This window comes from Gopherus flavomarginatus, chromosome 2 (assembly GCF_025201925.1).
Source record: "Gopherus flavomarginatus isolate rGopFla2 chromosome 2, rGopFla2.mat.asm, whole genome shotgun sequence".
Classification (NCBI taxonomy): domain Eukaryota; kingdom Metazoa; phylum Chordata; order Testudines; family Testudinidae; genus Gopherus; species Gopherus flavomarginatus.
The window spans coordinates 116,366,813-116,394,718 of NC_066618.1; the positions used below are offsets into that span (position 1 = coordinate 116,366,813).

The 27,906-nt window shown below is 39.9% G+C and overlaps 1 protein-coding gene across 3 annotated transcripts in view; it reads right to left on the reverse strand.

Annotated features, from left to right (window-relative positions):
- Nucleotides 1–2,619: 2,619 nt before the first annotated feature.
- Nucleotides 2,620–27,906, reverse strand: part of BAG1 (BAG cochaperone 1) — a 37,974-nt gene continuing 12,687 nt past the window's right edge. For 2 of the 3 annotated variants that reach the window (XM_050937820.1, XM_050937821.1), the window contains 6 exons: nt 22,685–22,813; nt 21,848–21,930; nt 19,954–20,067; nt 18,254–18,361; nt 10,379–10,441; nt 2,620–6,083 (listed from right to left, as the gene is read on the reverse strand). In XM_050937820.1, the coding sequence (XP_050793777.1) occupies nt 5,994–6,083; nt 10,379–10,441; nt 18,254–18,361; nt 19,954–20,067; nt 21,848–21,930; nt 22,685–22,813 (587 nt within the window). In that variant the 3' untranslated portion in view covers nt 2,620–5,993. Of the gene's footprint in view, nt 6,084–10,378; nt 10,442–18,253; nt 18,362–19,953; nt 20,068–21,847; nt 21,931–22,684; nt 22,814–26,302; nt 27,451–27,906 lie in introns of those variants that run through there. The other variant, XM_050937822.1, reaches the window with a different exon arrangement.

Below are 27,906 nucleotides of genomic sequence, written 5' to 3' on the forward strand. Positions count from 1 at the left end.
CCCAGTCAAAAACCGGACACCTGGCAACCCTACCAAGCAGCTCAATAGTATTAATAAAATCCATTCCATGCTCTTTGTAGTACATTCTTTTGCACACCAAGTCAATGTCATTACATTTCAATGAAGCGTGTCCTCAGAAGGAATGGCATTCCAGGTCTTCTTAGGCCTAGGGTACGTCCAGACTACCTGCCGTATCGGCGGGTAGCGATCAATCGATATATCGCGTCTCACCTAGATGTGATATATCGATCCCCGAACGCAGTCCCCGTCGACTCCGGAACTCCACCAGACTGAGCGGTGGTAGCGGAGTCGGGAGGGGAGCCACGGATGTTGATACTGCACCATGCGGTAAGTCGGAATAAGATACTTCAGCTTCAGCTATAGTATTCCCATAGCTGAAGTTGCGTATCTTACATCGACACCCTTCCCCCCCCCCCAGTGTAGACCAGGCCTGAGATCACTATAATCTGCAGGCGAGGAAGAGAAGTTTGTGGAGGCTAATTCAGTACTTTGCTAAAGTCAGGCACACTTTGAGAGGGGAGCACATTAGCCAGGGCTTGATTTTATCCAAATGTGTTCTTTCTCACAGCTCTGTGATAGGTAGCCCACTCTGTTATGCAGAGAAAGATGGCTAATGAAGAGGGCAGGGTGGGGGAGGCCTGCACAGATGGAAGGTGGGGTGGGATGGGACAGGGCCATGTGCCCCAATGGGGCACGGATCACTGTATCTCCAGAGATGAAGCCCTTACTACAGGATCAAAGGTGGAGCTACCTTGATTTTGTCTCCCCTGTACTCCTTCCCCTTGCTTGGCCTAGGGTTAGCTGCCCAGGTGTTTTCAGAAATCAAACCTTGGAAGCGGGTGGGAAGAAGGCCGGCTAGTGGACTTGTTTTTAAATCTACTTTCTTGGCTCCCCGCAGCACTGAGCTCAGGTCAGGTGAATGCCCTCTTCCCCCTGGTTCTGAGCTCTCCCTTTCACTAACCTGTGGGCTCAAATCCAGGATGGCAAGACAGGGAGGCTCAGCTGAAATTAATGAACTCCAGCCAACCTGGGCTGCAGTGTACAGAGTGCCCTTCCGAATGAGCAGAGGGCTGCACTTTGATTCCCAATGAGCAGAGGGCACTGGGATCCCACTTTTATATTACCTTAACCTTAGCATGTCTAATACATATTCAGTAGGTGGTTCTCCCCTCTTCTTTCTTTTTATTTCCTCCCCTTACCAATGTGAAGGTGTTTTTTTCCCCTATAGGTTAATATATTTATGATTTCACCCCATCATGTACATCAATTTGTTGCCATGGTACTCTTGTAGTTGGATGTTCCATCTAAAATATTCCAGAAGCTGGTGTTAGTTCATATTTCTATGGTTGGCTGATGTCATTATGAACAAAATTCCCTCTTACATTCTACTTCCAGTTCCCCAAAACTTATGGGTTACCTAAGTTTATCTCTGCCAAAGTTCATAGACCTCAAGCCTCATGCTAACTGCTGAAGCCAATGTCTTACAGGATACAAGCCTGTAAGTTTCTTGCATTACTGCTGAATATAATCATAGGAACATAATAAAGCAGATAATGCAAAGCAGAGAATATAATAGAGGTTATATAGAGAGCTACTGCATGACAGGCTTCTGAGAAACATCTGAAGCTAAATGAGCACAAGATGGAGGAGCTGTTGGTAAGCAGAAGGAAGGCTCAAGGAGAACTGGCTGGGGTTGTAGCAATTTCTTTTCAGGGGTAGGTCTACATTTGTGAAGGATAGGTTAGTTAGGGTAAGCCTAGTTACCAGCAGAGGCCAAGGCGGCTTCTTTCTCATTTGAACTAAGATAGAAGAGTATGTCCTCCTCTCTCCCATGTGGACTTTACTTAAATGTATGTGCCACCTCCACATTGTAGACACCTCACGTTGGACCATCTTGAAACATTGTCTAGGGCACATCATTATTAGCAGAGGTCTTCTTGGTGAAAACATTAGATCCATGTTGTTTCACAGGCTTCATTTTTGCTTCTTCATGCAACTCAAGGTGGTGACATTTGTATTCTGTATGGCTGTATATTGGCTTGCCTGCTGGCCACCTCAAAGACTGTCTTTCTCCCCTACAGCTGAGGAGAAAGCTTTTCTGTTATGAAGCTGTAGATTAAGATTTTGGGAAGACCAAGGGAAGGGCATTCTTAGTGGTGGCTAGAAAACTCACATTCCTTTGCAGTTCACCTGTGCCTGTGCAAATCCCCCCCATCCCACCCTTTTTAAACTCAGCATTTTGCCTGAGAGTCTACATCCAAAAAAATGTTGTTTAAAGGAGTTAGGTTATAACATTGGTTGGGGCCATTGGCCTGTAATAGTCTGAAATTGTTTTGAATGCTCCCACTAAGAAGCCTAAGCTATGAGTACACATTTTTATAAATATCACTAGCTTTCTAGTAAAAGCCCCAGAGGTTACTCAGAAGATACTGGTCCTTAAACTGATCACGGCTTCCTCCTTCCACAAGCGTTGAGAGGGAAGAGGTGTTGGCAAGCTCTTGTCCATATCTTCCACACTTCATGCCAGCCTCATTAAGTGAAACATAATTCTTAATTACATACATCATTATTGAAAGATGTGCGCCATGATATCAAATATCTACAAGTAGTACAACTTCATTACAGTGAATTCTCAATAACTTACCACAGAATGGTGCTGCTGTATATTTAAGTACAGAGTCAATAGGGAGTAGATTAATCAGCAGGATTTCTGTACTATACACCAAAATGATCAGATAAGCAACATAGAAATTGATTGTATTTTCCATATTTTATTTTCCTTTTCCCCTTTCATTTACTGTAGCACAATAAGTTAAATAAAAATATCAACCCAAATTCTGTACTATCACATGGCCATTGCAAATTGGGAGTAACTCTAATGAAGTAAAAGGAATTATTCCACATTTGTACCACTGAGACTAACAGCAGAACTTGGGTCATAGAGAACACCACTAAAAGTTTGATATTTTAAGTTACTCGAACATTAAGGAGCAAGATGTTCCATAATTCTGAGATTTTGCAGCTCTAAAGATGTTAGTTTTGGTTTGCACCACATTGCAGCCAAAAGGGGACCTGAGGAAGGGAGTTAGGGGGTGAAGGTGTGGTTTTACTCCAACTTACAATACAAGTTGTCTTTTATGAAAGACAGTAGAGGAATGTTAGCTTGAAATGTGCAAATAGTTACAATGTAATACAGCAATTGAGGGAGGTGTTGAGAAAAATGAGGCTAATGAAAAAGCAAAGAACATGTTTGTCTTTTATTGAGATGGCAGGGGGTGAAATAGTGGTGTGTTTTGTTTTTAAGATAGGAAGGAAAAATGGATTCAATAACTGAATGGGAAGTGTGCTTATCCCATATAATTAACAGAACAGTACTGCTTAAATTTGATTTCTGAATCCATGTTTTAGCTTTCCAAATTTTCATTGATTTTAAAAATTCCCATTTTCTGCCCTCTCTTCCTCAGCAGTAGTCTACTGCACTTTTTGAAAATGATTTTTTTGCCAAAGATTGAGGCCATGACTGTGGAAAAACCAGATATGAATCTTTCCTATTTTGGAAACTACTATTAGTCAATCCACACTAAAAATCCTTGGGGAAAACTTTTTACATGAAAAGTCATTCATTTTCCCAAATGAATTAACTCGTTTTTAGATTTCATTATCAAAATCAATTTTCAATGCACAATATATTGGCAAAAAAGATACAACAAACACCCATGTTCTTTTGAATTATACCAGCAGAAATGACATTTTAAGATGCAATCTTAATAGGTTTCACTTTTATTACATTAACTGAAAGTCTTTGCCTATATCAACCGTGATGACCGCTCATAAATACCACAAAGATTGCACTGTTTTTTCTCAGGATAAAGAACTACTAAGGAGCAGCAGTTATATCTAACCTGACCTGCCCAGCTCTGCTCACATGGAAGAGGGAAACCCTTCTATGCTACACACGCTCCTGAAAGTTTACTAAATGTAATACATGTTTACATGTAAAACAGGTGAGGACTAATTCCTCACTTGATAAGAGGCTGATCCTGCACCCATTGAATTCAGTGGGAGTTTTGCCATTGGATTAAATGGAGCAGGATCTGGCCCAGAAGCAGCTTTGCTGCACTGAACTGGGGCATCACTGAAATGGATATAAATCTGCTCCTCTCAATAGTATTGCAGTCCCAGGCACACAGAGCATGACCATAGTGCTAGGCACTTAAAGCTGGCATCACATCACGTATAACCACAAATATAATTATTTCCTATCTTAAAAACAGCTCTTTCTAAAAATTTGTAATGAGAAACAAAATAAATTCATTTTAAGCCAAGAGCTTGTCTGTCAAGTTTCAGCCTACTGCAGACTTTTACAGACCCTGACAAGTGGGTGTAATACTGAAAACTATTACAACTTTAAAGGAATACTGCAATTTAACAGAAAAGTGCAATTTACCTGAAAATATAGTTACTTCATCTAGTTATATTTGGTAAAACAGAACAACTAATTTTTTAAAACTTTCTTTACAACAAAAACTACCAATTTTTAAAAAGAAACAGAGCTACTATACTGCCCAGATAACAGATTGCGACACTCTGGAAGTTCTCCTCTGATTATGACTGCAGGAGAAATGTTGGGAGGACTGTCACTATTTTGAGGTCCATTATTTTATTAGGAATTTTTTAACTTTATTGAAATATGATCGACACTTACATTTTGCAATTTTTTTCTGGTAAAGAGAACTTACCTTAAAACACTTATAAAAACACAAAGATTCTCATTCACTTAGTTGGCAAGTGATCCAGAACACCCTTAACTTCCACAGAGTCTAATGTGAGTTGAGGGTTCCCGGCTTGTCACCAAAGCAAGTGCTTATTGATGAATTCTTTCCTAGCAGAAGTAGCAGTGAAATGGCAGCTCTCATTATGGAGATGCTAACAATGGCAGGACATTTTTTAACATCTGTTTTGAAATTTCACTTTGTAATACACATTATAGATTAATAAATATTCATCCGCTAACTCTCAAGGGAAAAGAAATGATCAATTGCAATTTATCTGTAAATTGCAGTAACTCAGTGAAACACATAGTCAAAAAATACTCTGATAAAATAGCTCCATTCTCAGAGCTTGATTGGATTGACCACTTCCTGTATAAGCAGTATGAATTATCCTGTTCCATTTCACACCATTACTCAAAGAGAGAGTATACCACAGAAAACAAATACATGCTATATACACAGTATATCAGAAATATGTATAACGAAAAAAAGTGCCAAGGTGTTCACTGAAATTTAAACACTAGTTAAATTAAGTACCATACATTTTACAGTAGTTCCATTTACCCAGACAGTTTAAGGCTAAAATAGTTACAACTTCCACTGTAGTCAAGTTTTCCTATACTTATGAACACACACAAGTGTTAAATAGGTATAGATGTGTGATACTATTTATTGCTCTAAATGTTCTACTAAAATGCTAGATGTCTCAACTATTGTATCAACCTGGCTTTTTCAGTCAAGCTAAAGTCCTACAGCTGCAACCTATGTCACTTGTATGGTTTTCCAAACTTATCTTTTGAACTGCAAATAATTTTGATAACATAGTGGAAAATGTGAGAGTAGAGAAAAACAAACAAGTTAACAACAGTGTCTTTGTAAAAAGAAAATAATGGTCCAAAGTTGCCCACCTCTCGGAACTGTATAATGTGCTATAGTATTTCATTAACTAAAACATGCATAACCATCCCCCACAAAGACATTTCTGTATTTCTTCAGGGAGGATTGTTTTCTTTTGAAAAGAAGAGCTCTGAGTGAGTGGTAAATGTGACAACCAGCAAGTAATGATTGACAAGTACCAGTCTAAACAGACTGGGCTTTAAAAAAAAGAAGAAGCAGCTGAATATGTGCTCCAAAACAAAGAGCAAACTTTTCTTCTTGCTCACAGAGCAATTATTTCTCCTATTTATTGAGAGTGATGCCTCATTCTGCCAGTGCCAAGTTCTTCGATTGTAGCTTATCCATTTCTTGACCAATACTTCCTTCAACTGTGTCACACTGGGCAAGAAAAGCCTGAAAATAAAAATCGCAAACAAAAGTTAAATGTGAGTATTACTGTGGAGTGATAAACTATTTCCCCAAGAATATGATTTTTTTTTTAAAATGACAGTGCTCCCACCATGAAGTTGGAGGTAAAGACAACTCCACAGTTTCTTCTGAGTTCAGAAATGGCCACCCCTTTTGTTAGAGCTTATCAAGTAAGTGAACAAAAAATTCCCTTCATCCATTACCCAGTAGAAATCTAATACATCAGCTCAATGAGGACAGCAGAGTGCCACCAGACCAATAGTATTTAGCATTGCCAATCAGCAAGGCATGGGGATGGGGAAATAGGCTTGACCTATTAACCATAAATCCCCTTTTCTGTTTTCTCATTTACAGCTTAACATGTTTAAGTACTTGGCACCAATACTGCAAAGAATTCCTGTCCACTGAAAGCTGTACCAAACCAAACTAAGCAACCTTCATTAAACCTACAAATCTTACATCTCCCAAATGCTCTAGGGCACTGGTTTTCAAACTGGGGAGTGGCGGATGGGACTTTGGCCAGTTAGGTGTCTGGGCCAGGGCAGGGCAATGGGGACACCATGCAGGGATTATCCACCAGTGGTGGTAGGGAGTACAGGCATGCCTTGGCAGCAACCTGCTGCTTCCCCCCCCTGCTGCCCTATCCTGGCTCAGACAGCCTGTGGCAGTGAGATGCTCTGGGTAAGGCGGTGGAATACAAGCACTGGTCTGCTTTGCGTTGCCTTGGGCTCCTCTGGGGCTAGAGCCAGCCAGATCCCACTGCTGTCACAGGCATGAGCCCACCCATTCCCCTCACTGACTCACTTTCTGCCACTGATGGGCAGGAGTTGGCAGGGGCAGGGGAAGGAGGCTATGTTTATGTGGCTTCTTTGGAGATGGAGGGGCACAACAATAAAATGAAAAAAGCACTTTGTGAACCTCTGCTCTAGGGCAAAGTGAACCCCACGCCTCCAGCTGGGAAGCCACGTGCAGAAAGAGGATGAAGGGATTCCTTCCCAACTCAACGCAGTAGTTCGTTATCACCCTACAAATTCCAGTAAGAGATACCCCAACCAGTGTATGATTCTCACCCATGACTGTGAGCTTTCACATCTTATCAAATACCAACTGCATAGGATGTCTATTGATTGCCCAACAGAAAGCCGGTAAGAGCTGATGGTCCCTGCCACAGTTCATAACTAGAATCCCAAGATTCTCTGCTCTTAGACTGGGTCTCAGGCTCCAGCCCCCTATATACGAAACATGACTGCTCAGCAGGCCCAGCTGGGCTTCACACCTGCAAGTCTTCCTTCAGGAGCTGTAACCAGCCATTTATACAATGACAAAGTATTGTTTAAGCTGAACAGCAGGGATACAGCAAAACAAGAGAAAAAAGACTGTAAAACAATCACTTCCTTTGTTTGCAGTGCTGTTGTAGCCTTCCTGGTCCTAGGATATTAGAGAGACAAGGCTGAGTCCTGAAGAAGAGCTGTGTAGCTCAAAAGCTTGTCTCACCAACAGAAACTGGTCCGAAAAAAGATATTACCTTGCCCACCTCGTCTCTGTAAAACAATGATGCAGTCTATTTGCAAATCTAGCTCTGGAAGGGACAACTGCATCAGTCTCCCTACGCAGGGCATGTCTATGGCCCAATCTATACTTAAAACTAAAGTCAACCTTGCCTAGAAAAATTTTATGTATTGAACAATGAAGTTAGGTCAACCTATTCCCCAGTGTAGACATGGCTAGTTCAATGGAAGGATTCTTCTATCAACCTTGCTACTGATTCTCAGAGAGATGGATTACTTGCATTGATGGAAAAATCCTTTCATGGATGTAAGTTATTAGAGCGGCTCGGCTGAAGCGCTGTAGCTGTGCTGCTTCAGTGCAGATGTACCCCATGTCAGCCTGCTCCTAGAACACAGTCCCTGTCAACAACTCCCTCCCAGCCATAAATGTCACTTTTATCCCCCGAGAAACCCTGTCTTAGGTTCCACTGTGTTTACAACTTGTGATTCTCCTTCACTTTTCTTGACAAACTGGTCCATTGAGCTGCAGGGGGCACGGGTTTCAGTCAAAGGTGGGCCGTCCAAGCAAATGGGTCTAGTATTGTGCTTCAAATGGATAAGTGAGTGGTTATTTGAAGCTATTGTTCTCTTTCCCGCATACATACAGCCAACACCTGCTTCAATTAAGCCCTTGTAATCAAATAGCAAACCACATTACAGCAGCAAAACATGTAACTATCATGAATTATATAGCAGCTGCACATCCCTCACAGTCCCAAAAGGCAGTATTATATCCTCCACTATAGGTGAAGGGAGTTAACAGAGAGAGACTGGCAGCCTTAAAACTCACTTGTTCTAAAGAAATAGACTGCTATTACACCACAGAGAACCACTGTCCTGGTGGAAGATATAATCCTCCTCCTAGGATTACTCTTTGAGGCAGAGTTTCATATTTACCATTATTGTAATATAGCTATTTAAATATTGTAATGTCGCTGAATGCACACAATATAGCATATATCACAGCATGTTAAATTTTATGTATTTAAAAATTTAACAGGTTCAATCAGCACTTGGGTGCCTCCCATCAATAAAGCTAGTCGCTAACAAATGCATTCTTCTATAAACTTTACAGAACTCCATTATTAAATTAACGGACCACACAGGGTAATAGGCCAAATCAAACAGCTGCTGTCCATTTTATACTGCAAACTGAAACTCTTACACCATTGGGAAGATCAGGTGCCAGAGAGGTTTGTGGGCACCACTGAGAATACTACTATTCTAGTGGATGTGGAACATGGAAACTTGTCTGCCTTGTAGATAAAATTGGTAATTCTCTTAGTTTCACTATATTTGTATCAGGCTTAATTGACTAATTTTAGCAATTAAAGTGGATACTTATTTTGTTTAATGTTATATTATTTATATTACAGTAGCAATCAGAGACTCCAATCAAATTGGGAACCAATTGTGCTGGGTCTATATAAGCACATGGACAGTCCTGATCTCTGCTTGAGAGCTTACAACCTTAGGCCCTGATCCTGCAACTCAAAGCACATGTGATATCCCTGGGCCTGCACAAAGCCCCACTGACTTCAGTAGGGCTCTGCATGGAACAGCTTCCAGGACTGAGCCCTAAGTAAGTGCTTCCTGTATAAGATATAAAACTCTTTTCTTAATTTATGCACATTTTATGAAGAGTGACCTGCCAGAAGTTTTTAATGCCATATACATAATGCACGCTGATTCATTAACAGAAGTTTTTAGTATTTCCACTTGCTGCTCTGTAACTGCTCTAATTGCAGCATTACCAGAGAAGCAGTTTGCTGGCTCAAATGTGCCCCACAGAAGGCATGGTCTACTACCCTTGCAGGTGGAGACCCTATATCAGCACTAGTGGGACTACAGTATATTTATTTATTTAGACAGAATTAAGTTTCCCTATCTGTTTGTTTCATCCATTTGTTGTGTGCTAAGTTTTTCGTTCTCTAGGGCCAGGACTATCTTTTTAGGTCATGTCTGTACAATACGTACTAGAATGGGACTCCAGTCTGCGACTGGTGCTACTACAATACAATTAAAAACAGCAGCAGCATCACCGCCTACCTATGGATGCCATTCTCTCTTTTCCTGGAGGGGTTAAGATTCTTGTATCAAGTAAGAGAACTCCACTATGTTTTCATATTGAAAGAATAGTCATCTGGGAATAACTGTAAGCAACACCCAACAGGAACAAAAAACAGTATTTTACCCAGCATATTTCTCCTCTAACCCAGATTTCATTCTTGAGATAAAGGTGCTCAGTTTATAGCAAAGTAAGTATTATATAAAAGAAAAAACCCACAAATATCCTAACTCTGTTGTGTTCAAAATGATGGGGAACTCTGCCTCCTACCCTTTTTCACCTGTCTACCAAGGTGCTATTTTTATGGCATACATGTCTATCTGCACTTTCATTCATTTTCCACCCCATACAGACGCAGGAGAGCTAAAGTGAGAAGTGTTTTTCCTTGCTGGTAATCAAAGAGATTCTACAGCCATAGGCACTAACCACTAGCTTAATTTGTAAATATTTGACAACATCATAAACTATGTAACTCCATCCCTTTTTGTGGCAGTTTATAAAATGTTGGTGTGTTACTGCTCTTTGAGAGGATTGATAACCCGTCCCTCCAAGAGCCAATGCCTAAAAATCTAAAGGATCTCCTGGGATCTAACCCTGGGCCTTTTATTTTAGCAGATCAGCTGCTGCTGTGCAAGTGCTCAACATTTATTTAATGCAAGACTCACCTGAACTTTTTTCACCAACCCCTTCTTTTTCAGTTTGCAATCACTGAAATTCTCTGGCAGATTCTGCAGTAAATAAATGAACAATTTGATATTGATTCATCTTGAAATCAATGAACAAAACATAAGGAAAAGCTGTACAAACATATATATATATATATATATTAGCATTCAGTTACACAGTGGAATCCTTTTAACAGGCATGCACCTCTATTTAAACTGGGATTCAAAGGAATCCATTTCCAAAAGTCTAAATAATGAAGGTTCAGTGGAACAGCTAGTCCATTTAAAGCTACATGCCTGGTCTTCTCTGAAGCTTATTTACAGGAATTAATGAATGTGAACTGGTGTTTTCTGGTGTTAGTTTCCTGTTGGGCACCCCTTTGTTCATTTATATTGCTTCAGCTTCCCTGCTCATGACATTTGCTATATTAGTGAGTTTGTGTGTTTTAACAAGTTTTAAATACTTTATACTTTTGAGGTGGGCCATTATTGACAATAATGTGGTACAGTTTTGGACAAAGTTAAGTAACAGGAAAAATTGATACAGCTGTAGGTAAACAACAATCACATATATAGTTATAAGAAGATAGGACCTGAGTCTGAGATGTGCTAAGCAACTAGGCCTCCCATTTGGACCTGCAGGTGCTTAGCCTTTCAGGATACTAGGCCACAAGGACGGGTGGGGGGAGGAACAATCCTTTCTTTTAGCCCTAGACTAATGGGCAATCTCTTAAACTGTGTTTTCATCTACTATAGAAGTTGAAAAATATACCAGAGGCCTACAAGCCAGAGGCCATTATAAAAAAGTTGGGTTGGGGCACCAGTGAAGTCTAGGGTTAACTCTTGGGTCAGGGACTGTGCCTTCTTTTGTCTTAGTGCAGTGCTTAGCATGCTATGAATGTTACTAGAAACAATAACACCCAGACTCCACACATATATCCCTGCAGAGAGAGAGGAGGCTGTGCTCCTGGGATCCGTTCTGAGGTTCCTTCCTTAGCATCAGTCTCTTGCTCATACATGTCTGAAATCTGAAATCCCCTTCACTCCCACTCCCCGTTGCTGGTGGAGGGGTAAGGAGTTCTCTTTCCCACATACCACCTTAAGAATCCCTAACTGTTTAAGTGGAAGTTGTTTCTGCTACTACTTCCTAGTCTTCGGACTTGGGGGGTGGGGGGCTTCTAAACCTTTAGCTTTCCTGATCAGGCTTTCCCAATCTGCAGTCATGCAAAGCTGATCTAATTCTTGTCAATTTTCAGTGCTGCCCACAGGGCTCGGAATAGCATCAATGTTAATGTTAATTTCTCTCTGAGGGTAAGGAAATCTATGAGCAGCAGCAGAGGCACCAGAGAGGGTCATCTGCAGACTCAGGAAGATAGCACTGCAGCAGTTCACATTTGCAAAGTCCCTTTGCAACCATCAGGATAGACACTCTTTTCTTTTTATTTTTTTTAAACGAAAGCTTAAATTGTTTAGAAATTGATGACCACCACTACCAGCACCAAACAGAATTTCTCCTACTTGCCTTTAAAAAGTTAATTTTTCAAGTCCTGTCATAATACAATCCATAAATCCTCCATATCTCCCTCCTTCAATGCCTGATATGGAGTGATAAACCATACAATTGTTAGAAAACATATGCATTCATTCCATGAATCTGCTGGTTCCCAGTGTCTAATCTCCCTCACTATAATGTACCTTACATCTAATCAGTTGGTTTTATTTGCCTAACATGGCCTTAGTTCCTTCAGATTTACAGTACTGGGCAGATTCAGGAGCAGCTCTACCAGTAATCGAAGAGATTCCACATAATCATACAGCCATGGGCTCCAACCACTAGCATAATTTGTAGGTATTTGACAACATAAACTATGTAACTTCATCCAAGAAGCAATTCTTGGAGGTCAAACACATATTGTCATAATGGTTTAATCAACCAAGAGCCACATTATGACATGGCAACCTAGTGTATGTCCACCTTCCAATGTTTGATTTTTCAAATGCTTATCATTTTAGGTGTCACACTGATCTTTTGTAATAGCTAATGTGTAAGTTTTATTCACCAAGATTTTCTTTTAAAGCAATTAATGACATATTCCACAGTACAATGTATTGCAATGAGCCCTTATTCATTGCAACTCCCTTAACGTGCACCTCTGTATTCCAATGAGGCAGGCTGATTAAGGGGAATCTACTTTATGGTTTTCTTTCACAAATTGTATGTATTGAGGACATTATGAAAATGAAGAAAATTTTTAAACTCCAACATGTTCAAACACCAATGCTAAAACCAAAAATAAATACCAACAAAATAACTGTTAAACAAAAAACAAAGCCTTTGGAATAAATGATATAACTGCCACTTAGAGACGTTGAAGTTATCTTTTTATTATAAAAAATTCAGAACAAAGTTTTCTAGTGGATTTATTTTGTGGTAGGAAATTTTGCAACTCTACTGAAAGAAAGTGCACGCACTCTTCCATCTGATTTTCTATAATGAAATACCATTTTAGCAATAAAAATACCATACCTAGTGAGGGTATGAAAGAGGCATGAGCCAGCGTGTTCAGTACCAAACCAATTTTATCCCCAAATTACTACAAATTATAAACTGGAGAAACAGAGATCAGGTATAACTAATTATTAATTGTTTCTCAAATTCAGGGATGTAATCCTACTATTTGACACAAAGGTTCTTACTGTGCCTTGTGGATGCCATGACTTAGACAAGCAAAATAATTCAAAGATTTTAATAATTTTACAAAGAAAAATAAAAATAGGAAATAAGACGTTAGTCCCTTTTCAAGGTCTTCTTGTGTCTGAAGACTGACAGAGAGCTTCCAATACAAGAGGGAGACCTGCTTTTTGCCCAGGGAAGTGTTTTCTACAGTCTGAAAATTATTCTCAAAAGTAATTATCAATATAATTAGAACAGACTTGACAGTTTATTGATGGTGAAGGAAGGTTTGTTTAAAGGTAGCCGATTCCTGTTTGGTTTATCATTGATAAATTAAAACAGGAATTAGCAAAATGTCCATTTATAAAATATGAATTTTGTAACTGTAGGAGAACTTTAAATCAGTTAAAGGAGCCACTCAGAGATCACACGTTTAAAGTCTTAGGCCCCAGTTCTGTAACTGAATCCACACAGACAAATCCTTGTGTTTGTACAAAGGCCCACTGATATCTCAACAGGGTTCCATGCAGGAGTGAAATTAGAGCTCTTTGTGTCATAACTCGCCAACTTTCTTAAAGAAAGGTTTGCAGGTAGATTAACAAAGAGTAAGAATTTTAAATTGAAATTAAATCCCAGAGTCTCTCTGTTTTACCTTAGTCAGTTTACGTCTCCTCTCCAGGAATACGTTGTCCAACTATTCAGGGTTTAACAGATGAAGCTGGTATTAAACCTTAAGTCACAATAACATTTCAATATTTAATTAAAATCAAGCTTAACAGTAAAGTTAACCTAACCCTAGGCAGTGCTTATGCAAGACTCTCTCACCAAGTGAACTTTGAGCTTTGGTGGTGGCATTTCTTGCAGAGCAGTGCTTGGGCTAAAAAATGCTTTCTACTGTATATATTTATACTGTGTAGGAAGCGTCTTCTGTGTGTTCTGTTGTTTCTTTGTCACCATCTCATTTTCTTCTCTTCTCCTAAACTGTATTAATTTCAAAGAGCAATTTATTCACTTTTGTTCCTCAGAGGTCCTGGTTCCAAGAATAACCTCAAAAATCTTTTCACAGACTTCAACAGGCAATGGATCAGGTCCAGAGTTCAATGTAAGTGGAGAACACACCTCTTAGTGTTGGGTTGGGTTCAGAGAACAGGGTTTATAACAGTTCATGCAGGTGCAGTCAGATAATACGTATTTACTAATTGCTGGTCAAATTTATATTCATGGACTATCCGTCTTGGGAATGACAGGTCTTGGAATCATGGGAAAATGTTATTTTTAGGTTTTTCTTACCATTCCATTCTCTAAATTAGCATTTCTGTTCCTCAAATGCTTAAAAAGAACTTGAAAAGCTTGTAAATGAGTATAAGCATAGATGATCTATAATAAAGAATTGTTACTACTTAAATGTAATATCTTTAAGGTTTATAGTATTGAAGTGTGTGGCTTCATCTTTTAACAATCCCTCCATAGTCTTATTGTAACATTAAGTTTGGTGAGTAAGTTGCATAAGCACACCACATCGTTACATCCAAATTTTAATGATTATGCAGATATTTTAGCAGCTTCTTAAATACTAAACAAAGAAAATAATAATAATAATAAACTATAGTATAAATAGGGAGATTTTTGAAGGCACAAATGACAGGTAGGTGCCTAACTCCCATTAAAGACAGGTGTGACTACCTTCTATTTGTACTTTTGAAACTCTCCCCCAAAATCTTTGGTTTTATGTTTATTATTCATATTAAGACACCAAGGAATGCTTACAAAGTAAATATTTGCAATTAAGAAAAATAAGAAACTTACAAAGCTTCAGAAATAAACGTACATCATTCTAAGCACTGAGGGACAAAACAAGGTTTTACCTTGACATGAAATGTCTGTGCTCCTAGTAAATTGTAATACATCTAACAAATGTTTCCTAACTGTAATATTAAATATCTTTTTTTAACCCTTGGTGTGTTTGCCAAAGTAATCAGTATTTAATATGAATGTATCTGGAATTTGTATCAAGTGAAAAGTGCAGCATGGGTTAAAATCAAGGGGAGGGAGGACAGACTCATTTTTGTTACTTTAAAGCAGATAACTATGGTGCTTGCTACATATAAATCATGCTCTTTCCCCTAACTTGGTATTTTCTTGATCAAAACCATTTATTTTAAAAGAGTGTAAATGTGCTTTAATATTTCCTGTCTTCTTAAGATAAGAACTGTGTCCACACTGTAGCTGCTATGTCCACCCTGGAGAAAAATGTCTTCTATGCATCTTACATGAACCATTTTCAGAGAAGACATTTCTGTTTATTTTGCCTTTTAAACAGGTCAAGGACAACAGTAACCAAATATGCATTTGCAATTAAAATTTCATAGCAAAGGGGGGTAAGATATAGGGTTGCATATATCACTTAAAACTCATGCCAGGTGAAATTAGGCTAACTGCTCTTTGCGGCAGGGGCTATCTTTTTGTTTAATTTATACTGTGTTTAGAAAAAAAATGGGGTCCTAGTTCATGGCTAGGACTCATAGGCACTACTGGAATACAAATAATCAGCTACAACAAGAAGGATGTAAATTGTAATTGATCACTTTTTTCTTTACAACTGATCATTTTAACTTTGACTGCTTCACCTTCACAGTAGGCAGAAGTCTTCAAAGCCAGACACTTCAATACTTCCTATAAATCACTAACTTTTGTAAAACTGCTAAAATCTTATAGCCCTAACTGAAGCTGAAAGTCCCGTCTGACATGCTGTACATAATACTTTGGCCATGAAGTGAGAATGAATTTCCAAAGTAGTAGCTAAAAGTAGTTTTTGCAAAGAGCAGAAGAAGGTATTTTACTGACTACTAGAAGTTCGAAGGACAGTCTGAATGCATTCCATGTGGTCACATTTGATTTTAGTTATTGACCTCTCACTGAAATTAGGGACCCATACTAGAAACCTTTGTTCTCTGACATTAGTTTTTTCCAATCCAGGATGTAAATACTCAGCCAGGTAGCAGGCTAAAAAAACAGAAGGTAGCTTTTTTGTTTGGCTTTGGCATTTACTGTGCAACTCTAGTTCTTTTATATTAAAATATGAAAATTGGGGATTAGATGCCTCAAGATATACAGTCATTCATTCACCTCTAAATCAGATTAAAATCCAATCCAGGCTAGCAATGAACAAAAATTGACACAGTCTGACAGCTGTTCCATGTCCTACATGAATTAAATTTGTGATTTCAGCCTTGTTCCTAAAGCACAAGAGTCATCACGACAAATGACATCCTTGATGGTAATCTCAGAAGAAGCTACAGTTTGACTGATCTTGGACAGTAACTACCTTTACACTCCTTGGTCTGGCCATTGCAGGGTAGGCTTGAAATGCTGTGCTTAGACTGAAGTGATGAAAGGTGTCAAGAAGATTATTTAACATATCAACTATTTTTGAAAGAAAGCATACAAAGAAATGGTGTAAATTGAGTTTGAACTAAAAACTGTTGATTAGGGGACAGAATTAGTACAGCAATAGACCAAAATCTATTGAAAACAGAAGTCAGTGTCTATATATGGACCATCAGAAATATGCTTTGATGGGACAATGTTGCCAATTTATCGGGACAAGCACTTGGCAACTTACTTAGCATGGCAGTGAGCTATGAACATAGCACAAAAGCATGACAACAGCAATATCAACTCATTGACCAACTTAATTACAGTCACTGTCATCATCACCACTAGATGCTGAGACCTGGGAATGTGAAATCTGCCACCGAAAACTGATTCCGTTTTACCAAACAAGGATTAGATACCATTTGAGACACTGTCCAGCAATGTTTTTCCCCTGTGAAAGATTCTACATATAAAAGAGATAAAGAAATCTGTAAACAATTATTTGTTTTTTGAGTTTTAAATGTTTTAGCTGTTACAGAAAGAAATTAGTGTATTTAATAATGTTAAAAATCATTTTGTGGTGTACTACAAATTAAACTATGCCCTTGGTAACAAAACTTCAACATTTACATTTCTGTTACAGTTGTGACAGTACAAAAGCAATAAATAAGGTCACCTAAAAATCAGTTTCCTAAAAATCCTATTAGTCCTCACAACAGACACACGCTGGCAGAGTTTGAGTGGGGGCCAAATTAAAGCACCTCTTTAAAGTGGATTCTCTTTCCCAGGCTTTACACCAGCAACTCATTATTACAAAGAGCCTAAGGCCCTGATCCTGCAGTTGGATCAACACAGAACCCTAGACTCATGTGGCGCCCTGGTGAAATGGATGGGGCTCTGTGCGAGTGTAAGGGCCCACCCTGTGCAAATTCATCTGCTGGATTCGGTCCTAAGGAATTACTATCGCAAAACATGCTATAGGGGACAATAGGTATGGTATGCAGTACAGTTATATGAGGGAAAGGAACTTTTCCAGATAGCATGATCCAGTGGATAAGGTACTGGACTGGGACTTAGGAGACCTGTTTCCAGTTCCCAGCTCAGCCACACTGTAGCCCTGGGCAGGTCACTTAGTCTACCTGTATTTCACTTCCCCATCTGTAAGGGAGAAAGTATACTACTTCCTACCTTACAGGGGTGCTGTGAAGATAAAATCCATAAATGGCTGTGTGACACTCAAGATACTGCGGCGATGAGGGCTATGCAAGTACCTTGATATACTCCAAAGAAATCAGTCCAGTCCTCAGTTTGCAAATGTCTTAAATACAAAACTTACAAATCCATGTTTGACTAACCAGAGGGCTCACCACTGTTTGTACCTTCCCTACCACCAAACCAAGCATTACCAGGAGAGTGTCTTCCTGGTTTTTGTCGGACCCTTAATGTTACTGTAACATATTCTAGTTTAACAGGCTTTGGCAGTACAAATGAAGAAGGGTAAAACTTGAGTAAAGGATACCCATTTCATGTGGACATAACAGGCTGCAGCCCAATATGGTGCTCTTCTGTATTATGGGGATGCATACATAGGCATTAGTGTCACCATTTAGAAATCGGAGCTGCCATGGACACCAAAATGAAGAGATCATTGAAGACATACAGGAAAAAGAACTGGATATTGAAGAAAAAGGGAGCAAACCAAGTAACTTATTTTTTTGTTAGTATTTAAAAATATCATACAGAGAACAAACTGTTCTTTCAAAAGGCAACAAACCAAAAGCTTGTTTTGAGGAATATACAGCCCCTTTGTCTGACTGTTTACTCACAATGGCATCTATCTGTTCCAGGATCTTCATGAACTGCTCAGCAGTTCCTTTTATCCTCTTATCCAGGTGGTTAAGAGCTTCAGCTTGAAGATCTTTTGCTAGAAAGCCCTGTATGAAAAGAAAAACAATTATTTTATATTCCAAAGAACATACATGCCGCTATTTAAATATGAATTAAATAAATTCTGGTGCAAAAATTTTCATTTAGACGTTTGAATAATTTTATCATTAGAGGGAAAAAAGCTTTCAATTTAAGAAGAGTGACCCTTTTTAAAATAAAAGGGAAAGTAGAAGGCCCAAAATGCAGGCTACCTTTCATTCTCCCTTATACCCCTTTCAAACATTAATGTAGTTCTATATATGTCCTCCCAAATAAATATCCCACATCAAAACAAGTTAATCAATATAATGACCATAAACTTTAACAACAGCATAGCTACCACAGCTTTTATGAAGCAGTGGTCTGGCCAAATATTAGTTTGGTTATTAATTTTTTCCCCATGCAGCGCAGGAAGCCACTTGATTCCCAGAATTGTTGACAGAAATCATGCAACTAAATCCACATACCACTTTGACAATTAACCCATTAGTGTTCTCATTACTTTGCCAACTTTTGCCCACAGTACAGGAATAGGGCCCTACCAAATTTCATGGGTTTGAAACTTGGTCAATTTCACATTTCAGCTGTTTACATCTGAAATTTCACAGTGTTGTAACTATGGAGGTCCCAACCCAGCATGGGGAGACACTCAGAGGTGGGTCTGATCTTCCTCCACCCCACACCTCACTCCCCCAATGCTGCCATGCAAGAGAAGGACAAGTCCTGTCCCTCCGCAGCTGGCAGGGACTTGCAGCTAAAACCGCCCCAGCTGGGGCGCTCCCAGCAGCAAGGGGGAGATTTCACGGGGAAGAGTTTATTTCATGCTCTGAGACACATTTTTCATGACCATGAAATTGGTATGGCTGTATACATGAGCTATGAGTTAAAGATATTTTAGAAATCCCCAAACTTTTTTGGAAGATTCCTGTGTCTATCTTTGTCTTTGTAGCAGGATCTGACTTCTACCATGTGCTTGTACAGTTCCTAGCACAACAGGCCCTCAAACTCAGTCAGGGTCTGTAAGACTTTTACAATAAAAATAACTTGATGCCACTACTTTAAAAAAATTGTAATTAATTTCAATAAAAATTAAGACCATTTAATAACCACTTTCCTTAAAATCCTGAAAAATCTGAACGGCAGACTTCCTGGTTTGTGTGCCAGTGAATGACATCACAAGCAGCTTAAACAGGTGTCAGAAAGAATCAATCATTTCTGCAGCTATATTTTCATTCCGTCTCTTCACAGTACTTGTGATATCACTCAGTGGCAAAGGAATCAGAAAAACTGCTTTGAACGGATAACATCACAGAAGAGCTAAGTATTATTATTGCTCGTATATCTCTGGATCTAAAGGACATAATTTGTTTAAAATACGGTACTAATTACTTTTTCCAATTGCTACATATTTTCCCCTCTTTTGGAAACACAGAAATAAGTTTAACTTTTAGAAAAACTTCTGTAGGTCACCTGTGGAGCTAACAGGTGAAAAACCAAATCATCACTAGAAAGACAAACCACATTACATGGTAGTTGTTTCTGAAGTAAGGAGAGTACACTGTACAAATATATGAGGTGTAAGGACAAGAAAATCATTTACCTTTTGGATGCCTGTGAACTCTTTATTAATTTCCTCCAATTTGTTAGCAATTTGTTCCACTGACTTCTCAAAATCTTTTAATTTCTTTAATTCTGCCTCTTCCTCTGGACTATTCTGTGTAGTTTTCAAAAAATGACAAAATAAAACATTTACCTTGAAACCAGTCAGGTCACAAACTTATCTGAGTTAAATGATAATGGGATAACATTTAACATAAAAACTAATGCTTTCATCATCTCTATTGTCATACGTTCAGCATCATCAACTTGCCAACTTTCAGTATTCAATCAAATAAGCTCTCTCAGTTTATAATGCTCAATTATGAATGTACTCACTGTTGCAATGGATATATTGCATATAAAAACAGTAAGAGACTAATTTGAAGGGAAAGACCAACCAAGAACCAAATAATTTACAGTTTTTATTAATATTATTGCCTCATGATAAAGCTTAACTTCCTTACTGTAAACAATTTTCCTGCCCGCTGCTGGTGACATCAGCAAAGCCAGCTGCCACTTCATTGTTAGGGATCTGATTTTGTCAAGGTAAATTGATGCATAATTCACAGCACAGACAGGGTAAAAAATAGATAATTCACGCTGTGGTCATGGTATCCATGTGAACCGTGCAGCCATGCATGACCAGTTCATTAGATCGCTTTGCTCTTGTCCTCTTAGAAACATGGCTAGATTACAGCAAATTAACAAATGGTCAATGAGAAACTGCTAACCAAAGCAAACTAACAAGCTGTTAAAGTGCAGCAGCAGGGACCATATAAATGGAAAAATTCATGGGTTCCATGACACAGGTGACCACTGTGACATAATCATATCCCTATTCACTGTAAATGGTTGACAGCGGAATCAATACCGACAGCTAGTTTTTTACACAACGTCCCTGAACAATAAGGGCAGAAAAGAGCAGAAATGCAGAAGAGATTCAGGAATGTTGGTAGGATGACAAATTAGGCAGGGACTCACCATATGAGTAGGGCCCTACCAAATTCAAGGCCATGAAAAATGCATCACGTACAGTGAAATCTGGTTTTCCCACATGAAATCTGGCCTTGTGCGTGCTTTTACCCTATACTATACAGATTGCACAGAGGAAACCAACATTTCTCAAACTGGGGGTCCTGACTCAAAAGGCAGTTGCAGGGGCGTCGCAAGGTAATTTTAGGGGGGCCACAGTATTGCCACCCTTACTTCTGCACTGCCTTCAGAGCTGGGTGGCTGGAGAGTGGTGGCTGTTGGCTGGATGCCAAACTCTGAAGGCAGTGCCCTACCACCAGCAACGTAGAAGTAAGAGTGGTAATACCATACCATGCCGTCTTTACTTCTGCGCTGCTGCCTTCAAAGCTGGGAGGCTGAAGAATGGCAGGTGCTGACTGAGGGGCCAGCTCTGCAGGCAGCAGCACAGAAGTAACGGTAGCAGTACTGCAACAATCCCCCCCTCCCTCCCCCCCTCAAAAAATGTTGCCACTGCCGCACAACTCCTTTTTGGGCCAGCACCCCTACAATTACCCCACCATGAAATTTCAGATTTAAATAGCTGAAATCATGAAATTTACTATTTTTTAAATCCTATGACCATGAAAGTGACCAAAATGGACTGTGCATTTGGTAGGGCCCTACATATGACGCACCTTCAAAAAATGAACAGGGTGCATAGAGTTATTAATTGTAGGACAAGAGAATGAAGACCTGTGTGTACAGCCAGATGCATACACAGAGTGCACACTTAAATAGGTAAGGACACAGTATACTTGTTTCACTTTCATTACACTGACACTCATTTTGAGCAGATTCAGCATAAGCAGTGATTAAGCTCTTGAACAGCAGTATCAACAGATATAAGGATAACAAAGGAAGAGACTTCACGAGGTGACATATACCCTTTTCCCAATCAGCATGACTTTACAACCATTTTTAACTCCGAGTACTGATAATGGCTGTTCCATTTCCTTCAGGGACTTTCCTAGGGAAAAAGGAAAATTATTCTTTTATTAATTACAAGCCATCTTAAAAACAAGAAGAAGTGCTTCTAACTTAGCTTTAGGATATGAAATCCAAAATGCTTTGTTGTTTCATAAATGAGTACTTAATACTGTGCAGTAAGTGCTTTTGAAATAAACTATTCATTTTGAATAAAAATTTCCAACATTTTAGCTTGTTTTTTTTAAAGGAACTGAGTCAAATTGTGTACACTTCAAGCTGAATTAGATTAAAAATATGATAGCAAATGAAGTAGAGAAAATATTTATATTGTTTTACAGGGATTTCCATTTACACTATCAAATTTACAAAATAGATATTCATTAAGCCTTTCATTTTTTGCCAGTGGTTATTTTTCAGTATTTTGGATGATGCATGTAGCCACCCCTTCCCATGAAGCTCACAGCTGATAGACTTGGTAAAGAGACTGAAAGCAGCAGGAACAACTCTCAGGTTTCATTTTAAACCAGTAAGTATGAAACTGACTTTAACCCTGATTTCCTGGTAAAAACCTACTCAAATAAAATCCAGAAGTCTTATAATTAATTATGCTTCCATCCCATCTCATCCATCCATTTGTCAAAATAGTAAGGACTGACAAGAGAATTTAAAGTTATATGATTAATAAATATAATGAATATTGAAGAGACAGGTAAACTAATCCCCAGCTGAAATAGAATTGGTATTTAATGTTAAATCTAGGATACCTTCGACAAACATTTTTAAATATTAGCTACCTTTGCATATCAGTTTTTGAAAAGGAACTGGAACCCCAGTGACTTGTTCAATAAGCAGAGCCATGTCCTGTAGTGTTGGCTCACTGTCTTCCTGATGAGAAGCTATCTGAACAGTATGTTTTTCATTACCTGAAACAAAGACAACCCACAATTAAGTTTACCCTTAATTAGAAAACATGAGGCTGAATGAATCTAATACCTGTCTACAGCCTTACCTTCATGAAGTTTTGTATAGGAATTTTCTCCATTTTTTTTAAAATGACCATAGGCTGTGCAAGTGAGGAGTCCTGCTCCTGCTAACAGGAGGAACTCCACAGGAGGGGAAGTAAGAGGAGGCAAGGAATGTGCCTTTGTTCTACAGGCCAAACGTCTCCAGCTAAATATTGTTCCCAGCCACCATCCCCCAGAAGAGAGCCTTGATGGTTCAGATTTCCTAAGGTCTACAAAAAGGGAGTCAGACCCATCAGAACCTCAATGGTCTTTAGGATCATGGCTACTGTTCTTCAGATGTTAGGAAGAGCACAGGAATATAGCTCCTTTTCAGCAGGTTTGGTAATGTCCAGAAACCTGTTGGGTCTCATAAGGGCCACAAAAAGGGGAGGAAATGATGACAGGAGGCTTGGGGAAATCAGTAAAACAAAGAACCTATTTACTCCTTTTACTGCTCCCCAGCCCTCATGCCTGGAGAGCAATCTCCTCCTTCCCCACTTCCCCTGACTGCTCCACCCAGAAGAGGAAATTAAAACTCCCTTCTTTACTCTCCCAAGATACACTCCTTCCCCGTGAACCTGAGCAGCATATTCAGCGCCTGTGAAAAACTGAAAACCTCATCCATATAAGGTCCATTGAGATTTACCCAAGTCCCACCCCTGCAATGCTGAGGAGACATATCAAGCCTCACCCAAAATTTTAAAAGGCTCAGATGAGCTTACATAGGCTCCTTAGCCTGTCCCAAAATAGGGACTAAAAGTCAGCAAAGGCTCAGGAAGTTTTAGGGTATCTCTGGCTCTCTTAGAGGTCTCGTCTCTTGCAAACCTCAGTAAATCCTCAGGAAGGAGGAACATGCCCCCTAATCTCTTCTCTTTCATACTTGCTGCTTTCTCCAACCCTCCACCCTCATGGATCTAAGGTCTGCAGAACAGAACTCCCTGCCCATCAACTTCAGGAGGACAGGGGGTGAAGATCAGTTAAAACAGGGGCCTGGAAGAAAATCAGGATGGGCATTTCCTCTCTATGGGCTTCTAAAGATCTATAGAAGGAGAGGAACCCTCTCCACAACTAACTTCATTAGGAAAATCTTTTTGTTTAGATCTATCTCTGCAAGGAAGAGTGCTCAAGATTTACTTTTTTATTTTAAAAGAAAAGTTATGTCTTCAGCAGTTATTTACTTGCAAATCCCAGCAACATGCTCAGCATAAAAAAAAATGGAATTTGACTTTAATCCACAAAATTGAGTTGCTGTATCAACTAGGGAATCCAGTAAAATAAATTCTATTTCTCTCCTTCTTTGCCAATTATTTGCTAAAAAGTAGCAAAAAATACGTGTTAAAAAAGTCTATCAAATTAAGGAATCTTTTTTTCCAATTAATTTCAAATTTAGTCAAAACTGTCTAGCTTGGTCCCAGATCTGACCAGTTTTAGGCCAAAATGACCTTTCTGGATGTTAGGGACAATAGCTAAATTTTGGCATACAATAGAAATACAGTCAAGGCCTTAGCAACTATCATCACTCCAAAATATACTGGACAGCAAATTGGTTAAATGGCTATAATCATAAATTCACTGTGAATGGGAGTAGGCTGCAGTGGAGAGAAGTGACTAGGTGAAACACCTCCTGGGTTAAAACTAGGACCTTTGCTTGTCAATTTGTTTACTAGTGACCTAAAGTACAACTGTCCTTGTAGAGTCGCAACATTTACTGATGATTCTCAAATTGTTCATACCTTAAATGGTAGTTATCTTTAAAAAAAATTCAAATACTAGGAAATTAGATCTAAGCAATGCCTTGTGGATTTGAAGCTGGACAAACGCTAAGTGATGCATCAGGATCGAAAAATCAGAAGATAATTTATACACTACGTTGTATACCTCTTTTCTACTTTATCCCATAAGCTTCTTAAACCTATCTATGTGCGTGTGTGAGCACACACCTTTATATATACTTTCTGTCACTCCCTCACATTAACTTTTACCAGGCACCTAACAGCCAGAGGACTAAACCTGATAGTCATAGTTAAGGCTACGATTTAGTCACGGGTATTTTTAGTGACCTGTCCATGACATACCATAAATATCCCTGGGGGGGCTCTGCTGGGGAGGGGCTGGAGGGCTGCTGCTGGGTGGGGGTGCCTCAGAGGACCTGCTGCTCAAGGAGGGTGCCCTGGCACCAGTGGCATGAGCTGCTGGAGGCTGTCGAGTTATAGCTGCTCCAACCACACCCCCTGCCACTTCTATGGCCACCCTGGGACCACTGCCAGGGGCCACCGAGCAGTGGCTGCTCCAGCCACCTCCAGGACCACTGCTAGGGTCTGCTCTGGCCACTGCTCAGGTGGTCCCCGGGGACAACCGCATCGACCGGTGCAGCTGGCACTCGGACTGCTCCAGCAGCAGCTGGTGTGTCTGGCTGCAGTGCCACTTCAGCAATGTGGCTGTTCTTGGGGCTCCCCGAACAGCCACACTGGCCGCTGCAGAAGTCGCACAGGTCGTGGAAAGTCACAGAATCCCTGACTTCTGCAACCTCCGTGAAAGACACAAAGACCTAGTCATAGTCCAGTGTGAAGTATGGGGCAGACCCCATTATCCAGGGGTAAAGCCCAGGTAAGAAGCCAACTCCCTACTTCCCAGCTGCTGGGAAAAGGAAGAGTGCTTGTCTGGAATTCCTTCCTCTTGGCTCTGTCTTTTATATCAATCTCTGTTTTCTTGTTTCACCTGCATCTCCGGGCTTTTGGGAGGGTAGGGAGTTTCTGTTTCGGCACCATTTCCTCAGTCTCATGGCTGTTGTGAATAGGGTTTTCCTACAGAATAGCTCTCCTGCCTGCCTCTGCTGTTATCCCTCCCTAGCAGCACCAGAGTGAAATTATGAGCAGCAGCTGAAGCACTAAAACTGTTGATCTGCAGATGCAGGGAGAAGACAAAGCAGATTGCATTCAGTTCTTGTTCAGAATGTTATCTTTGCATCCATAAGGGATGCATAATTAAAAAAAAAAAGGAAGCTTCAGTTCTGTAGAAGTTGGTGGCACTTGCCAAAAAAAAAAAAAAGCTCCCTAATCCCCAAGTGAATGGATTTTTCAAGCTTCATGTAAATAACTATCTGAATTAAGTTACAAGAGAAAAACAAGGACAAATGCTGAGTTTTTTTGTGACAGAATTCTGAGGGAAAAGGGTCAGTTATTTGAACAATGTTATTTCAGGATATATGTGGGATTAAAAACCTAACTACAGTAACATTTACCTATCTGATTTGGTGTTAAAATGGAATTTCTCTCTAGAAATTAGTCACAGAGAAACAGGGTGTTTAATATCTTTGAATTTCTTACAAGCAGGATGGGTAGCATCACCTATTAATAAGATTACCTGACACTTCCCATTGTAAAAGACCCTTTATTCAGTTGCTTATACCTTTGCCACACGTTAACCATTTGGGCTGAAGTTTTCCATGCCAAATGTCCGCTTCAGGATAAGGATTTTTTTTTTTTAAATTTCAACCAGTTCAGCCACTTCTGAGAATGAGGCTAGAGGAAAAGATACATTGTTTTGCCCATTTCTTAAAAATCTAGTCAGCTCTTTAGAGCAGGATCTGGAAGTCTGGCAGGGGACAGCCTTTGTGGCAGGGATGAGTCTTTTGTAAATCCACCCAAATTTTGCCGATTTAGAACCCTCTGAAAAATCCTGACTCGCACAGACTCAGTAGACTTCTTGATTTTAGCAGCTGAATTCTCTGAAGATTCCACCTGCAGTGAGCATGCTCCAGCTCAGGGCTGATCAGGACTTTCTCTGCAGCTGCAGCTCTGGACTGTTGTGCCAGGTCCAGGGCCAGGCACCTGATCTGAGAGCAGGGAGCCCCTGTCTCTTGTGCTCTCAATAACCCCTCTGCTGGGCCCAGGCAATGGGGAGAAGAAAGCTGCCTGATTCAAATACATAGGGAACAAGAGCCAGACCAATGGGATATGTGTGGGGCAGGGGAATAGATTGGGTCAAAGAACCTGAGGGGGTCATGGCAGAAACTGGGACTGGAGGACGGGGACTGCAGGGGGGAGAAGGAAGAGGAAAACATGGAAGACACTGGGTCTGTCTGTAACTGAAAGCTGGGGGCACAGACTAGGGATGCAACTAGCTGGGCAACGAGAATGGGACTGGGAGCCAGAATGTTGGGGGGAAGGGGGAGGAGACTGAGCTCATATGAGAAGTCAGAGGAACACTGACTGGGACTGAGCAATGAGATTGGGATTGGGATGAAAAGCCGGACAAGTAGGGACTGGGACTGGGACTGACCAGGTGAAGAGGATGGGCCTGAGACAAGAAGCCTATGGTGGGGAAGACACATGATTGGGACAAGTGGGAAGGGATATGCATAAGGGTTACAGGGATCCCCTGGATCTAGTGCCTACATACGAGTCCACCCAAAAGTACTATGTAAGATCTCTGCTGAAGGTCTGGGTCATTCTGGCCCTCACTGTTAAATGTATGTGTGGATAATATGTAAGGAGTTACATTTATATACTGAAAATTATGTTCTTAATGTCAGAATGGGGCCGGTCACTGGAAGGTGATAAGTGTCTCCTGCCTGAAAATAACTTGTTTATCTACCTTTCTGGCTATATGTAGGTTGAATATTGTATACTTCACAATGGATGCCAATTTATAGTCTGAGCCAAATGCTAATGAAGAGATTGTATATCTTCAAAAAGATGATGTTTACAGGAAGAAATAAACCAATGAATTTTTGGACTGTAACAGAGAAAGAGGCACTCTCTGCATCCTTCACCAAGGGCACAAGCTTCCAGCATGCTTGTTTTTTATGAATGGAAGATTACAGCTAGTCTGGCTGTTTGAAGCTGGGAGAGAAACTTTGGGTGAGCTAATCTTTGAGAGAACTTGTTGTTAGTTAAATTTAGGGTCTAGGAAGCATATTATGATTTTATTTTATATGTAACCATTTGTTTCCATTAATTTCACTTGCTTCTTCTTGAATCTCTGTTCTTTGTTAAATAAACGTCTTGTTT